This window comes from Heptranchias perlo, chromosome 3 (genome assembly GCF_035084215.1).
Source record: "Heptranchias perlo isolate sHepPer1 chromosome 3, sHepPer1.hap1, whole genome shotgun sequence".
NCBI classification, from domain to species: domain Eukaryota; kingdom Metazoa; phylum Chordata; class Chondrichthyes; order Hexanchiformes; family Hexanchidae; genus Heptranchias; species Heptranchias perlo.
The window spans coordinates 34,960,063-34,977,629 of NC_090327.1; the positions used below are offsets into that span (position 1 = coordinate 34,960,063).

Here is a 17,567-nt window from a genome sequence, read left to right on the forward strand (position 1 = left end):
CTAACAGGAGAGCAGGCTCCATGAACATCCCATCGTCAATGATGGCTGGGCCTAGCAGGTGAGTGCAAAAGACAAGGCTGAAGCGTTTGCAACCATCTTCAGCCAGAAGTGCCGAGTGGATGATCCATCTCGGCCTCCTCCCGATATCCCCACCATCACAGAAGCCAGTCTTCAGCCAATTCGATTCATTCTACATGATGTCAAGAAATGGCTGAGTGCACTGGATACTGCAAAGGCTATGGGCCCTGATAACATCCCGGCCGTAGTGCTGAAGCCTTGTGCTCCAGAACTAGCCGCACCTCTAGCCAAGCTGTTCCAGTACAACGACAACACTGGCATCTACCCAACAAAGTGGAAAATTGCCCAGGTATGTCATGTCTACAATAAGCAGGACAAATCCAATCCGGCCAATTACCGACCCATCAGTCTACTCTCAATCATTAGCGAAGTGATGGAAGGTATCGACGAAAGTGCTATCAAGTGGCACTTACCAATAACCTGCTCAACGATGCTGAGTTTGGGTTCCGCCAGGACCACTTGGCTCCGGACCTCATTACAGCCTTGGTCCAAACATGGACAAAAGAGCTGAATTCCAGAGGTGAAGTGAGAGTGACTGCCCTTGACATCAAGGCAGCATTTGACTGAGTGTGGCATCAAGGAGCCCTAGTAAAATTGAAGTCAATGGGAATCAGGGGGAAAACTCTCCAGTGGCTGGAGTCATACCTAGCACAAAGGAAGATGGTAGTGGTTGTTGGAGGCCAATTATCTCAGCACCAGGACATTGCTGCAGGAGTTCCTCAAACCTGGACAACATCCAGGCTTGGGCTGATAAGTGGCAAGTAACATTCGTGTCAGACAAGTGGCAGGCGATGACCATCTCCAACAAGAGAGAGTCTAACCACCTCCCCTTGATATTCAACGGCATTACCATCACCAAATCCCCCACCATCAACATCCTAGGCGTCACCATTGACCAGAAACTTAACTGGACCGGCCATATAAATACTGTGGCTACAAGAGCAGCTCAGAGGCTGGGTATTCTGCGGCGAGTGACTCACCTCCTGACTCCCCAAAGCCTTTCCACCATCTACCAGGCACAAGTCAGGAGTGTGATAGAATACTCTCCACTTGCCTGGATGATTGCAGCTCCAACACATCGTTCACCTGAGGAAGGAGGTAGCCTCCGAAAGCTTGTGAATTTAAAATAAAATTGCTGGACTATAACTTGGTGTTGTAAAATTGTTTACAATTGTCAACCCCAGTCCATCACCGGCATCTCCACATCAACACTCAAGGAGCTCGACATCATTCAGGACAAAGCAGTCCGCTTGATTGGCACCCCATCCACCACCTTAAACATTCACTCCCTCCACCACCGACGCACTGTGGCTGCAGTATGTACCATCTACAAGATGCACTTCAGCAACTCACCAAGGTTTCTTCGACTGCACCTCCCAAACTCGTGACCTTAACCACCCAGAAGGACAAGGGCAGCAGGCGCATGGGAACACCACCACCTGCACGTTCCCCTCCAAGTCACTCACCACCCTGACTTGGAAATATATCACCATTCCTTCATCGTCGCTGGGTCAAAATCCTGGAACTCCTTGGCAGCGTGGGAGCAGGAATGCCATTACCCTGAGCGAGGACAGCAGGTTCGTGTTCCATGGAGGAACTGCCACTCTCCCGGGGCAGCGCCTCAGCAATCCTGGTGATCTGTTAGAGAACAGATTGCTGGATAGCTGTGATGCCCTGGAAGCCGCTTTCAACAGCGGCAACCAGAGCTGCGATAGCAGCAGGCAGACTTTTGATGGAAGTTGTTACATCGGTCATCTGATGAAGTATCATGGTGGGTTCCACAGGCGTGCTGATGGAGGTGACCACCCATTCCATGTTGGAAAGAATGGGCCTCCAAGCTCTGCGTAAAGCCCTGTGCCAAGTTGAAGCTGGACTCCGCCATGCTCCTTGACACTGTGCGCAGGCTTTCTGGCAGGCTTTCCAGTGCACCAAGCGTTTGGTTGTGTACGCCCATCAGCCATCTTCTGTAGCCTGGCCCATCAAAATCCTCATCTGAATCCTCTGCAGCAGACCTAGTGTGCGACCTCACCCTCCGGCGAGCTGGCACCTGTGGTATCCTTTCTGCCTGTGCTGGCTCCTGCGCACTTGTGCCTGATGTCTCACCACATGCAGATTCTAACTTAGCCTCTAAAGTACGGGCAATGTCAGTCTCTGAGCTGGTGGTTGTGAGTGTAAGATCAAGAGACGGTGTCTCTTCATCATCACTGTCTTCTTCCTCTGCCCCCTGTGATGGAAAAGGTTCCAGTTCTTGGGTACCTAAAATGAAAAAGGGACTAGAGTTGGGTTATGGTGAGACGAGAGGAGAAAGTAAGAAGTGTGTGCTTGCACCATCTGCAGCTTGTGAGTCAGGAAAGATTGTGGGATGAGGGAAAAGTGGGAAGAGAGAAGGAGGATTAGGTATACAGAGATCCTCATCATTGATCCTTCCAGCGCCATCAGTGGCCATGGACTCAGTGATGCCCCTTCCCACGATGGCTAGCACTGACTCCTCCATGGGGGTTCACACGTGTTGGTGCGCTTGTCTGCTTCGAGTTGTTTGTTGCTGTCTCCTGTTATGTGCCACCTTCTTCTGCAAGGAAGAGGGAAGTGTGCTAGTGAATGTCCTGCAAGATGTTTGGGTGGTGTGGCTGTCATGGTTGAATAGCTGCCAGTGTGTGTGAACTGTGAGTTATGGGAGAGGCTTGCAACAGTGCCAAGTGTGTGAGGATGAGATAAAGCATATGATTTGAACGGTTGAGTGCTGATTGAAAAAGATTGTTGGTAGGTGGGTGATGGGGATGTCTGAATTGAGCAGTGGATGACGCTAGTGGTACAGTTGGTAGGATATGCTTCTTGAAGCTTGAACTCACTTACCTTGACAACGCGTGTTAAATCATTGAACTTCTTCCTGCATTGCATCCATGTTCTTGGAGCTATGTTCCTGGCATTTACCTATGCTGCTACTTCCTCCCACTGCCTCTTCAGCATATGTCTGGAGGGCCACTTGCCTCCCTGTGGATACAAGATGCCCCTTCTTCTCTCCACCTCTTGCACCAAGGCCTCCAGTGCGTCATCAGAGAACCTTGGTGCACGCTCTCTCCCAGGCGCAGCCATTCTTCAAAGTATTAGAGCACTGAATCATTTCACGAACAACTCCCACCACTTCTTGCAGCCACACGCACCTCACCTTTAAGAGATGCAGGCTGCCTTTAAGAAGCGTGAGTCACTCGTGATATTGGGCCCCCTGCTAAAGCATGCAGCCAATCAACAGTGCGGGTCGCGCTGGCTGCACGCAGCAATCATTTAAAACAGCAGGCAGCACAAATTTAACGTGCTGCCTGCATCGCAACAACCGGGAGTGGGTTAATCGGGTAGCTTGATCCCTGCGTCCGTTTTCAGGGGTTATCCAATTTAATCCCCACTATGTTTTAAATACTGCGCTATATTCTTTAAAAATCATTATACAAGTGAAGTGTGGTGATTTAGTCAACATGCTGGGAGGTCCAATGGCTTGAGCCACAGGTAGGATTTAGGTTAAGCTGTAAATGACTCTCTCCCACAGGTTCAGTTCCTAATCTCATCAGGGGGCGATGCCTAGCATAGGAAAAAAGAAACTGAAGGGCTTGCTACTCGCACACTTTCCAGTAACTGAACATACAGTGGCATTGGTGGAAACCTAAGAGCACATTTCTTGAATGCCCTCTCAGTCCAAGCTGTTGTGTGGCACTGACAGATTACAGGGGAGGGGGATTTAAATAATTTTTAAAAGGTTGACACACATTTTGGTTAAATGTAGACTCAGTAGCTATGGCAATGATACAATTGTACTGAATAAACCTCTGTTAATTTGGATTGTTTGCTAAGCCAATGCATGAGAGTCATTCAGCTAATAAAACAAAAATACGCTGTAGCATTTTATCATCACAATGTTGGTTATGCCCTGTAGAATATTATTTGACTGGCCAGATCAAAACAGATATACAGTACTGTACCTTGCCAATTACAACTAGCTTGACAGAGTAATTCAGCCAATAATGAGAGAGAGAGAGAGAGAATGAGAGAGAGAGAGAGAGAGATACATTTACATAGCAGCTAATCACATTTCGCACAAATGTATCAAACTGCTTCACATACAATGAGGTACTTTGAAGTGAAGTGACTGTTGTTATTTAAATGATGCTTTCACATTTCAAGAAAATGTTGCAAATATTTGGCTATGAGCAAGATCACAATATACAGGGATATACTGGTTTCCAAAGATTCACTTACCATTAAGTGTCCCTTCAAAATCAGTGGCAAGGTTTCACTGACAGGGGGTGAATAACCGTAGTCATCACAGGGTAAGTCCCCACGTCGCCTTCTCCCATGAGAGAGACCACCCTGGCCGTAGGTTTTTGGACAGAACACCTTATACAAGCAGAAGAGCAGAATTACGAGGAGGACTCCTGATGCCAACCCGAGAGCTCCAACTCTACATGAGAGAAATAGAACAAAATCAATAATTAAAATCAAAATGTAATTTAATTGGCCAATAGTAATCATGGTTGTTTCAAGATAATGTTGCTTTCTAGCAATCTTGGCCAATAGTAATCGTATGACTACTGCAAATAAAAAAAATACTGAATTGGGACATTTTCCAATCAGAACAAGTGCTGCTCGACCTCTGCCTGGAGCTAGGAAAATGCTAGGCAGTCTGGGGCCCATTCTTGAGCATCCACTCAGCATAAACTACCCCCTTAGCATAGCAACCCACCCACTAGCCATGAGAAGCATTGATCCCAACCAACAGTATGCAGAGTCCCTCCCCAGTGTCTCCAAACTTAACTCGCAGAAATTGGGGCCAAACAAGGTGTCACGGCCCTCACCCCCAACCTGCATCGCTCCCAGTGTAAACAGCTCGATAAGCACTACATTCCTCCCATAAGCACCGTTTAGTCAGGAAATGCAAGGTTGTATTTTAAAAGGACAAGTTCAAATGGACCAAAGGGCATTCTTCATCAAACTTACCCTGTGAACATTAACAAAATACAAAAGGGGAAAAACTAATAATTTCACTCTCAACAGATTACAAGATGATGCAAACTGTAACAGAACTGACAACACTTGTAAACATTTGTTATTGCTGACATAACAACTGCTCAATCACATGTGCAGAAACCTTTTGGTGATTGTATCATGCAGGATGTGATATCATCCATGAGTTGACACCACAGGCAATAATGTGAGTGGCATCAAGCAGATAGCTGAAGCTAAAGACAACATGTTTTAATGGACTTTCACTGCAATAAAACCTGCATGTGTTGAAACCCATGAATCACAGTTACCTTGTGCCACTAAGCTACATATAAATCCAATCCTGGCACTATGCATATTTAGTGTGCTGATGACACTAATTCACAGAAAGAGAATCACACTTAAGCCAATTGGCTTTAATTTTAAACATTCTTTCTAATTTAGGTTTCTAAGACATTACTTGTAAAGAGTGATGTCTAAATGAACTTGTGGTTTAGAGGAGGCCTGTTGCTTATTTGGATCCCTTGCCCAGTTTCCATCGATGTTTTCTACCTCTCCATCATCTGCTGGAAACATGAAATGGTATCGCTTTGCATCTTGAGGGTGACGTGCATCCACAGCATCTTGCAGATTCAGATGGAAGGAGACTGGGATGATGGGAAGAATGCTGACATATCTGTAAATGAATAAGTATCAATTAAAATGAGGTCTGTTCCAACAGAAGTTGGTGGCTTTAGTCAATGTTTCACAGGAAGGGCAAAATTCATTGTGCAAGACCCTGCCAACTACGAAAACAATTATAAAGATGAGGTAAATCAAGTGGTAAGTGATACCAAGCTTGGATTTTTAAAGGTCTACGGAACGTGGACTGCATCGTTCCATAAAAACAAATCTAAACTAAAAGGTAATGGGAAAAAAACACACACATATTTGGAATGCCAGGTAGATATCACTTTATATGCCTGATGCTTAAGAATTCATTTAATTACTGAGTCTTCCTGTAAGGCATGACACCAAGCAGACTCTGCTGGACTACTAGTCAGGTGAAGTACAGCAAAAAAACACAAAATAAATGTAGCTAAAATATCTAAACACATTCAGCTAAACATTCTGTTTCTTATGGTTACATTCCATTAGTTATTTAGGAGCTACAACATTAGATAATCAGACTGTCAACCCTATGTAAAGAACATTGGCAGCTGGAGTTGTTGAACTGAAGCAAATGGAAAGCTTGATCCATCTGAAGTAGCAAAGTGATGACGATACAAAGCTAGGTGGGAAAGTAAACTGTGGGGAGGACACAGTGGGTCTGCAAAGGGATATAGACAGGTTAAGTGAGTGGGCAAGAAGGTGGCAGATGGGGAAATGTGAGGTTATTCACTTTGGTAGGAAGAATAGAAAAACAGAATATTTTTCAAATGGTGAGAAACTATTAAATGTTGGTGTTCAGAGAGATTTGGGTGTCCTCGTCCAGGAAACACAAAAAGTTAGCATGCAGGTACAGCAAGCAATTAAGAAGGCAAATGGCATGTTGGCCTTTATTGCAAGGGGTTTGGAGTACAAGATTAAGGAAGTCTTACCACAATTATACAGGGCTTTGGTGAGACCTCACCTGGAGTACTGTGTACAGTTTTGGTTTCCTTAGCTAAGGAAAGATACACTTGCCTTAGAGGCGGTGCAATGAAGGTTCGCAAGATTGATTCCTGGGATGAGAGGGCTGTCCTGTGAGGAGAGATTCAGTAGAATGGGCCTATACTCTCTGGAGTTTAGAAGAATGAGAGGTGATCTCATCTTCTAATGGTAGATGCTGAGAGGTTGATTTTCCTGGCTGGAGAGTCTAGAACTAGGGGGCATAGTCGCAGGATAAGGGGTCGGCCATTTAGGGCTGAGATGAGGAGGAATTTCTTCACTCAGAGGGTTGTGAACCTTTGGAATTTTCTACCCCAGAGGGCTGTGGATGTTGAGTCGTTGAGTATATTCAAGGCTGAGATAGATTTTTGGACTCTAGGGGAATCAAGGGATATGGGGATCGGGCGGGAAAGTGGAGTTGAGGTCGATGATCAGCCATGATCTTACTGGGGCCCGTATAGCCTACTCCTGCTATTATTTCTTATGTTCTTATGATGAAAAATTCCACCAACTAGCTGGCTCAATCACAGTTGTAATCACAAGATTTCCGCTTCATAAAATTGGATGCTTAAATGAACTTACCATCTAGTATGATGAAGGGTTTTCTATCTTTAAAGACAGTGTAATTTTAAGTACGTTGTCCCACTGAAGTTATAGTTTGCTCACCCACAGATTTGAAGAACACAATTTTTAAAAAACTTCTTAGGTTCCATTGTCATGTCTCTCTCAGATGAAACATTAGAAATTTAAACCAAATCAATTTCACAAATAATCTTTTTTGAAACTATGAGAGGTAGTTTAGTATTCAAAACAGCTAGTGACTTGAAAATTCCACTAAATACAAGCATGGGAAGATTTTTTTTGGTTATACCCTGAATATCAATACTGCTAGTCTTTCCCTTACTCCAAGGTCCTGGTGAAGTGCAAGTCTGACTGCCAGACGATCATGAGATTGAAATTCTAACCTTCTAGCAAGGTCCAACTCTTAGCAGTACCTGAATCACCTCATCACCAAGAAAGCATAATACATAAGAACAATAAGAACATAAGAAATAGGACCAGGAGTAGGCCAGACGGCCCCTCGAGCCTGCTCCGCCATTCAATCAGATTATGGCTGATCTTTGACCTCAACTCCACTTTCCCGCCTGATCCCCATATCCATTGATTCCCCTCGAGTCTAAAAATCTATCCATCTCAGCCTTGAATATATTCAATGACTCAGCATCCACAGCCCTCTGGGGCAGAGAATTCCAAAGATTCACAACACTCTACATGAAGAAATTCCTCCTCATCTCAGTCTTGAATGGCTGACCCCGTATCCTGTGATTATGCCCCCTAGTTCTAGGCTCTCTATCCAGGGGAAACAATCTCTCAGCATCTAACCTGTCAAGCCCCCTCATAATCTTATATGTTTCAATGAGATCACCTCTCATTCATCTAAACTCCAGAGGGTATAGGCCCATTCTGCTCAACCTCTCTTCATAGGACAACCCTCTCATCCCAGGAATTAATCTAGTGAACCTTCGTTGCACCGCCTCTAAGGCAAGTTTAGCCTTCCTTAGATAAGGAGACCAAAACTGTACACAGTACTCCAGGTGAGGTCTCACCAATGCCCTGTACAACTGTAGTAAGACTTCCTTACTCTTGTACTCCAACCCCCTTGCAATTAAGGCCAACATGCCATTTGCCTTCCTAATTGCTTGCTGTACCTGCATACTAACATTTTGTGTTTCTTCTACGAGGATACCCAAGTCTCTCTGAACACCAACATTTAATAGTTTCTCACCATTTAAAAAATATTCTGTTTTTCTATTCCCTACCAAAGTGAATAACCTCACATTTCCCCACATCATACTCCATCTGCCACCTTCTTGCCCACTCACTTAACCTGTCTATATCCCTTTGCAGACTCTTTGGGCCCGATATTACCAGGGCGGCGGGGAGGCGATTGGGCGTGTGGGTAACGCGCCCGGTGAAATCAGTCTGCCCCGAACGCAATCGCAGGCTAATTGGATCCACTTACCTCTTGTTCCGGGTTCCCCGCTGCTGAGCTGCGCGGCGGGCGGACTGCGCATGCGCAGTAAGGTCTGTCAGCTGGAGGAGCTCTATTTAAAGGGGCAGTCCTCCACTGACTGATGCTGCAAGAAATAGGAAAAATGACAAAATCCAGGTATCATTGGATGGGGTGAGGAGGAGGGGAAGGACAGAGATCTTCCCCCCAGCGGGCGGGAGGAAGCGGCCTGCCTCTGCCACCAAGAAGGCCTGGCTCGAGGTGGCAGAGGAGGTCACCTGCACCACCAACATATCATGCACCGTCATACAGTGCAGGAGGCGCTGCAGTGACCTAAGTAGGTCAGCCAAAGTGAGTACACTTACTCATTCCCCTACACTCCGTCTGCCACATCACCGCCCCCACCCCACACCTCCTTCTGCACTGCCAACACAACTCTGTCACATCACCCCTCACACCCACTCAAACCTCATCCTCATCTTACCTGCACTTACTCACCTCACCTCACCTCACCAGTACTCATCCCGCCACTACCTCTCAACCCAATCCTCATACAATCTCATGGCTCTATCTCATACTCACCCTCTCATGCATCTCTTTCACGGTCAGCCTCACTCAACCTGCCACTACCTGTGCTGCAGCCACAGGGCATGCATCACATATGTGCAGTAGGAAGTGTAAGGCAAATGTGTCCTGAGCATGAAGGGGATGCACAAGGGTGTTTGAGGGTTTGTCATGGTTTTTACTTATATTTAATTTCTGATCAACTCACATCACATATTATATTGGCACCACTGCTGCCACGTCTTTGCGAATCTTGTCTGGTTTGTGCAATAATGCCCTTTCCTGAGGATCACAATGAAGACCCACAACTGATGCCACCCATTGTGTCACTGCAGAGTGGGTGTAGGTGTATTTGCAGGGCTCTTTTGTGCAGACGACTGAGAGACGTCGGCGATGTCCCCGGTGGCACCCTGGAAGGATGCGGAGGAGAAGTTGTTGAGGGCAGTGGTGACTTTGACAGCGACAGGTAAGAAGATGGTGCTCGGGCCAGTCGGGAGCAGCTCGGCATGAAGGAGGCTGCAGATGTTCACGTCTACATGTCGAGTGACTCTGAGCCTCCGTGTGCACTGCTGCTCAGAGAGGTCCAGGAAGCTGAGCCTTGGTCTGTGGACCCTGTGGCGAGGGTAGTGCCCTCTGCGATGCATCGCTCTCTGCCGTTGCCCTCCCTCCTGCTGTGCAGGTGGATGTGTCACAGCACTGTGTTGTGGAGCTCCACATGTCAGAAGTGGACAGCGTGGCCGGTGATGCTGTTCGCCCTCCGAGGAGGTCATGACTGCAGCTACGGCGGCCCCCATCCGGAAGATGTACATCTGAGGGGGTCTGCAAGGTAGGTACATGTCTCTGGACCCCGGGGTAAGTGTGCAAGTTGGTGAATTTTGTTGTTAGGAGGATGGTGATGGAGGCCAAACTTTGTCCAAAGTGACGGAGTGGCCTCCTGCAATGAGTGAGGGTCTCCCCCCCCACCACCTGTCAAATGGACCTTTGCAGCTGCCACATGTCCATTTGAACTGGGAATGTTTCCCCCAGTACGGGAAACAGTCCCAGTTGTTTGTAAAATCCTAACCCTCCTAAAATATCTCGTTAATCAGGTCTGTAAACGACCTGAAATACCAAGATAAATAGCTTAAGTGGCACCCTGCCGGCTTTAATTGCCGGCGGGAGTCCCACATGCGGGGGCTGCGCGCGCATGTCAGCACATCTGTGGGAAACCCGAAAGTGGGCAGGTTGGAGCCGGGTTCCCGACCCGCCCCGGGAATCCCCGATTTTCGGAGCCCCTCCCGCCAGGAACGCACCCGATCGCGGGTGCTAAAATAAAGCCCTTTGTGTCCTCCTCACAGCTTACTTTCCCACCCAGCTTTGTATTGTCAGCAAACTTGGATACATTACACTCAGTCCCTTCATCTTCTACATATAAAGTTAGTGGTGATATTCATGGTTGAATCAAGGCCAGCCAGCATAGATTTGTGAAAAGTAAATCCTCTTTGACGAATTTAAGAGTCCTTTTCAAAGAGGTGGCTGATTGGATAGATAAATGGAATCTGATAAAATGTCCCACCAGAGGCTTGCTCGAAAAGTTCAGGCATATCGGAGGAAACATAGCAGAATGAATAAAAAGTTAGTTGATGGACAGGAATCAGAGTTAGGGTAAACGGGTGTTCCTCGGATTGGAGGAAGACGTGTACAGCAGGGGTCTGCGCTGGGTCCACTTTGTTCTCAGTATATATATATACATATATATATTATATATAGATGACTTAGACATGGGCACAGTTGGCACAATCTTGAAATCTGCTGACAATACAAAAATAGGGGGTTTGGCAAACAGTGAAGAAGACTGTGAAAGACTTTAGGCATACAGGCTGGTTAGCAGATTTAATGTGGATAAGTGTGAGGTAATATGTTTTGGGAAGAAAACCAAGAAATGGGAGTATACATTCGACGAAAGGTGTGGATTAACAAAAAGACCGAGAAATTCAAATACACACTTTCCTGAAAGTGTGAATGCAGATAGATGAAGCCATTAAAAAAAAGGCCAACAGCATTTTGAATTTTATAAATGGGGCACAGAGTACAAGTAATGATAAATTTGTAAAACATTGGTTAGACCACACTTCAGAGTGTGCAATTTTGGGTGCCACATTACAGAAAGGACATTGAAGCCATAGAGAGCACACAGCTTAGATTTACCAGGATGATGCCAGGGATGCAAAACTATGGTTATGGGGGAGGATTAAGATACTGAGTCTATTTCCACTCAAATAGAGAAGGCAAGGAGGAAATTTAATAGAGGTTTTTAAAATTATTAAGCGTTATGATAATGCATAGGGAAAGACTACTTACTCTGTTTGGGGAATTAGTGACAGAGGGTCATCAATTTAAAATTGTCATTAATAGAGTGAGGAGAAAGAGTAGGAGTAATTACATTATGCAAGAGCAAGGCCTTGGAGAGGGTGCAGAGGAGATATACCAGAATGGTACCAGGGATAAGGGACTTCAGTTATGTGGAGAGGCTAGAGAAGCTGGGATTGTTCTCCTTAGAACAGAGAAGGTTAAGGGGAAATTTAATAGAGGTGTTCAAAATTATGAGGGGCTTTAAAAGGTAAGGGGAAATTGTTTCCACTGGCAAGAAGGTTGGTAACCAGATTTAAGATAAATGGCAAAAAAAATCAGGGGGGAAATGAGAAGAAAATATTTTACACAGCGAGTTATTACAATCTGGAGTGCACCACCTGACACTGTGGTGGAAGCAGATTCAATAGTAACTTTCAAAAGGGAATTGGATATATTCTTGAAAAGGAGAAATTTGCAGAACTCTCGGGAAAGAGCAGGGATTGGGACTAATTGGATAGCTCTTTCAAAAAGCCGGCACAGACACGATGGGCCGAATGGCCTGCTTCTGTGCTGTATGATTCTATGAATGATTTGCCACAGGGAGTAGCTGAGACAGAGACTACTGCATCTTTTGAGGGAAAGTTGGATAGATACTTGGAGCAGAGGAAGATACAGGGTTATGGAGAGAACACGTGGCAGTGGAATTAGGAGCCAGCATAGACACGAAAGGTGTATTCATTTGAACCGTTGTATTAGTCCAATTTGTTCAATTTTACCTTCTTCAAAATGCTTCAGATACATTATAATGGACAACCATATCAGGACATGTTCAAAATTACTTACTTCCTTGCCAATGTGTTATTGTAGTAACTGAAGAGAGTTGGCCAATGTCGGAATGATAGCTTCCGCCACATCTCCTCATCCTGAGCTCCCCATGTGATCTCCACTTTCAAATCATTTTCTGGGAGACTATCCTCACCACGGACCTGCTGCTTGCCATCATCCGTTAAGTTTTCAGGAGAGACCAAAGGTAAGGCATCAAGAAGATTTGGATTCTTGTTCTGATCTGTGCCATGGGATTGATTCTCCAGTGGTGGGGTTACATCTGATGGGAAACCAGGCAAACTGTTCTCGGTATCTCCTCTTTGGAAAACTCCTGGTGGGACTGCAATGGGTGCTAAGCCACTCTCTCCCAGAGGACTCTGCTCAGTCACCTGTGCTGTCAAAAATGTCCGGAGGCCAGCAGGATCAGTGTAAACCAGGATCCCAATCCAAATCACTGTCCCCACCTCAAGAAGAAAAGCAATTAGATTTAGGTGTTGTCCAGTCCAACACGGTAATTTATTTATGTATTAAAAAATGCCTTGCATTTATGTAGCATATCTCAAATACATCACAAAGTACTTCATATACAATTAAATACAGTGACTCTTAAGCAAACGTGGGAGCCAGTTTAAGCACAGCAGGATCCTACAAACGGCAATGAAGTGAATAGCTAGTAAAACCTTTAGTTGAGATAGAATGATGACCAGGAAAACAGAACTCCCTGTTCTCTCTGAATTGCATAACAGGGTCGTTAACGCCTATGTGAATTACCGGAATGAGCAGATGACTCATTCAAAGATCAGCTCCTCCAATAAAGTAGCAGTTCATTGGAGTGGCAGCTTTGATTATAAGCAACCACACAAAATATTTAACCAAAAGTACAGCGTAGCCTCAATAAAAGGCAACTTTTACAATTGCAATTTTTTTTTATTCGTTCATGGGATGTGGGCATCGCTGGCAAGGCCAGCTTTTATTGCCCATCCCTAATTGCCCTTGAGAAGGTGGTGGTGATTAATGTAATGTTCTAATCACCTAACAGGAGGTGGACCAGCAGAAGAGAGGGAAATTTGACATCAAGTCAAATGAACATAAGCCATTCAGCCCAATTTACATTTAGGAATAATGCAGACTATTTGCATTTACTTTGTGTCTTGGCGTTAAGCCAATAATCACTAAATTTCTCATTGAATTAGGAATTACTCCTTTTTCCACTAAGTCTGAATACAGCATATCAGGTGGCAGACTATTCCATGGACAGGTAACTTCACTAATCACTATTCCTTAAATTGTGTTTAGGAAAGAAACAAGGAAGGAATAAAGAAGGGAGGGAAGAAGGAAAGAAAAATAATGAAAGCTGTATTTGAATTGTGCCTTATCATGTCTCCAGATGTCTCACAGCTCTTGATGTAGATTTAATTATTTTTTGAAGTTTAGCAACTATTATTATGTAGGCAAACCTGGCAGCCAATTAATGCACAGCAAGGTTCCACAACAGAAAATTAAACGAATGACCAGGTTGCATTCAATTAACTGCTTCCTTAGCTTACAATTGTGTATTCCCCTAGTTTCACATTAAGGGGATAGGGGGGAGGAGGGGGAAAAGGTGGGGAGGGGGGAGGAGGGGGAAAAGGTGGGGAGGGAGGGGAGGGAGGGGAGAGGGGAGGGGGGGAGGGGGAGGAGGGGGAGGGGGAGGAGGGGGAGGGGGAGGAGGGGGAGGGGGAGGAGGGGGAGGGGGGAGGGGGGGGAGGGGGAGGGGAGGGGGAAGGGGGAGGGAAAGAACAGAAGAGAAGGTCTGTTATAGGGTGGAGGGTAGCAGTGATTAAATGACAAAAGGGATGATGGTGCAAGGCAAAGCGGGTGGTAATAGGGCAAGTGAAGAAGCAAAAGATAGGTCTAGAGGAGCTGTAAATGGCAACAGCAGAACCATGCTGTAAATGGCCACAGCTGTCTGAAAAAATGGGAGCAGTGGTTATGATCTGAAGTTATTGAAATCAATGTTAAGTCTAGAAGGTTGTAAAGCGCCTCATCGCAAGATGAGGTGCTGTTCCTCGAGCTTCCATTGAGCTTCATTGGAACAGTGTAGGAGGCCGAGGACAGAGAGGTCAGATATCGGGTGGGACAGGGAATTAAAATGGCAAGCCACTGGAAGGTCAGGGTCATGCTTGCGGACTGTGCGGAGGTGTTCAGCAAAGTGATCACCCAATCTGCATTTGGTCTCCCACTGTAGAGGAGGCCGCATTGTGAGCAGCGAATACAGTATATTAAATTGAAAGAAGTACAAGTAAATCGCTGTTTCACCTGGAAGGAGTGTTTGGGGCCCTGGACGGTGGAAAAGGAGGAGGTGAAAGGGCAGATATTGCATCTCCTGCACTTGCACAGGATGGTGCCATGGGAATGGGAGCGGGTATTGGGGGTGATGGAAGAGTGGAATGCTGAATGGTGGAGGATGATCCGTTGAATGGGGAGGCTGGTGGGGTGGAAGGTAAGGACAAGGGGAACCCTTTCATGGTTCTGGAAGGGAGGGGAAGGGGTCAGAGCAGAAGTGCGGGAAATAGGATGGACACGGTCGAGGGCCTTGTCGACCACGGTGGAGGGGAATCCTTGGTTGAGGAAAAAGGAAGACATATCGGAAGCACTGGTGTGGAGGTGGCATCATCTGAACAGATGTGACGGAGTTGGAGAAACTGAGAGAATGGAATAGAGTCCTTACAGGAATCGGGGATGAGAGGAAGTGTAACCAAGGTAGCTATGGGAGTCAGTGGGCTTTTGTAGATATTAGTTGACATCCTAACCCCAGAAATGGAGATAGAGAAGTCGAGGAAGGGAAGGGAAGAATCGAAGATGGACTATGTGAAGGCGAGGGAAGGATGGAAATTGGAAGCAAAGCAAAGAAATTTTCCAGTTCAGGGCGAGAGCAGGAAGCAGCACCGTTACAGTCATCAATGTACTGGAAAAAGAGGTGAGGGAGGGGACCTGAGTAGGACTGGAACAAAGAATGTTCCAATTATCCCACAAAAAGGCAGGCATAGCTGGGACCCATAAGTGTTCCTATAGCGATATCTTATATCTGGAGGAAGTGAGTGGAGTCAAAGGAGAAGTTGTTCAATGTAAGAACAAGTTCAGTCAGGCGGAGGAGGGTGGTGGTGGATGGGGACTGTTGCGCCTCCGTTCAAGAAAGAAGCCGTCGTGGGGGATGGAGGTATAGAGGAACTGGACGTTCACGGTGAAAAGGAGACGGTTAAGACCAGGAAACTGGAAACTTTTAAAGTGGCAGAGGGTGTCGGGAGAGTCACGATGTAGGTCGGAAGAGACTGGAAAAGGGGAGAAAGAATAGCCGAGTTAGGAAGAAATAAGTTCTGGGGGGGCGAAAACAGGTTGAAATTATGGGTCTACCGGAGCAGTCGTGTTTGTGGATCTTGGGAAGGAGGTAGAAGCAGGCTGTGTGGGGTTGCGGAACTATGAGGTTGGAGGCCGTGGGGGCAAGATCTCCAGAGGAGATAAGGTCAGTGACAGTCTGGGAAACTATGGCTTGATGTTCGGCGGTGGGGTCATGGTTCAGGTGGGGGTAGAGGGAGGAGTCGGTGAGTTGGCGTTCAGATTCCGCAAGGTCTATTCGCCAAACAACAACAGCACTGCCGTTCTTTCCTCCCCTCACCTCCTCTCCCGCTTCCCCCCCCCTTTCCCTGGCTCTGTACCTGCTTAAAAACTCTTAAATCTTTAATTCTTCCAGTTCTGATGAATGGGCATCGACCTGAAACGTTAACTCTGTTTCTCTTGCCACACTTGGTGTCTGACCTGCTGAGTACTTCCAGCATTTTCTGATTTTTTTTCAGATTTCCAGCATCTGCAGTATTTTGCTTTTGTACCAGTTAGTCTAATGTTACTTGTGGGCGATGATAAATTATTGCAAAACCTTAATTAGAATACTGTGTGTAGTTCTGAGTGTGCCATTATAAAAAGAACATTGAAATCACAAGAGAGCATACGTTGTAAATTCACCAGGTGATGCCAGAGAAGAGAAACAATAGTCATGAGGAGAAACTGCAAGTACTAGGTCTATTTCCACTGGAGCAGAGAAGGATGCTTTGGAGGGTTTTAAAATGAAGAATTTTGATAGAGTGAATGGGGATAGACTATCTCCTTTGGTTAATGGAGAGGCAATGCAGAGGTCATCAATTTAAAACTGGCACTGAAGAGAGTAAAGAGAGAGAAATTTATTTATATGCGGAACATGAAATGCTTTGCTACAAGGGAGTGGTTGAGGCAGGACTATTGTAGCTTTTATGGGAATATGGATAAATATTTTAAGCAGAGGAAGATGCAGGGCCATGGGCAGTATCATTATTTTATGGATCACTCTAGCAAAGAGCTGGGCACAGACACGATGCACAGAACGACCTCCTTCTGTGCTGTACAATTTTATGGTTGTCGTCACAGCTCGTTGATGCAACACCCAGTAATATCCTTATTGCAAGTCTGTTTTTTCCTAAGAACATAAGAAATAGGAGGAGGAGTAGGCCATCCGGCCCCTCGAGCCTGCTCCGCCATTCAACAAGATCATGGCTGATCTTCTACCTCAATGCCATTTTAAGTATGATGACTAACACCAGACAAAAGACCACAAGTTGTTGTCTCACCAGTGCACTTCAATATTATTATTGCCTACTCAGGCTAATATAATCTCTATGGATTGATTTACATTAGTGCAATATCAAAATAATAACAGTAATTAAAGAACAAGTTACAATTCTAAAATATAAAAGTGGCGACAAAACTGATAATAAAACAGCGAAAATAGCAAATGAATATTTTCCACAAATATTCATCAAAGAGGATAACATTAACTTGCCACTGAAATTCTGTTGCCATTGAAATTCTGTAGGACACTCAATATCCTAGAAAATTTTGAAGTAGTATGGAGAGGTACATAGTATCTGTTGTCTCCAACCCTCTTTCCACCTTACAAAGGGACTGTTATCTTGCAGTTTTAAGTCCTGAGAAAGGGTCTTACACTCAGAATGTTAATCTGTCTTTTCTGTTTACAGATGTTGACTGACTGACCTATGTGTATTTCTGATATTTCTGCTTTTATTTTGGAGAGGTATATAATGAGTAAAAGGCACAAACAAATCCCTTG

At 45.5% G+C, this 17,567-nt stretch overlaps 1 protein-coding gene across 1 annotated transcript in view; it reads right to left on the bottom strand.

Moving 5' to 3' along the window:
* Positions 1–17,567, bottom strand: part of scap (SREBF chaperone) — a 191,886-nt gene that overhangs the window by 34,441 nt on the left and 139,878 nt on the right. Inside the window, exons 13-15 of the mRNA XM_067978770.1 lie at positions 12,449–12,894; positions 5,531–5,746; positions 4,327–4,528 (exon numbers count right to left, since the gene is read on the bottom strand). Coding sequence (XP_067834871.1) covers positions 4,327–4,528; positions 5,531–5,746; positions 12,449–12,894 — 864 coding nt within the window. The remainder of the gene's footprint in view (positions 1–4,326; positions 4,529–5,530; positions 5,747–12,448; positions 12,895–17,567) is intronic.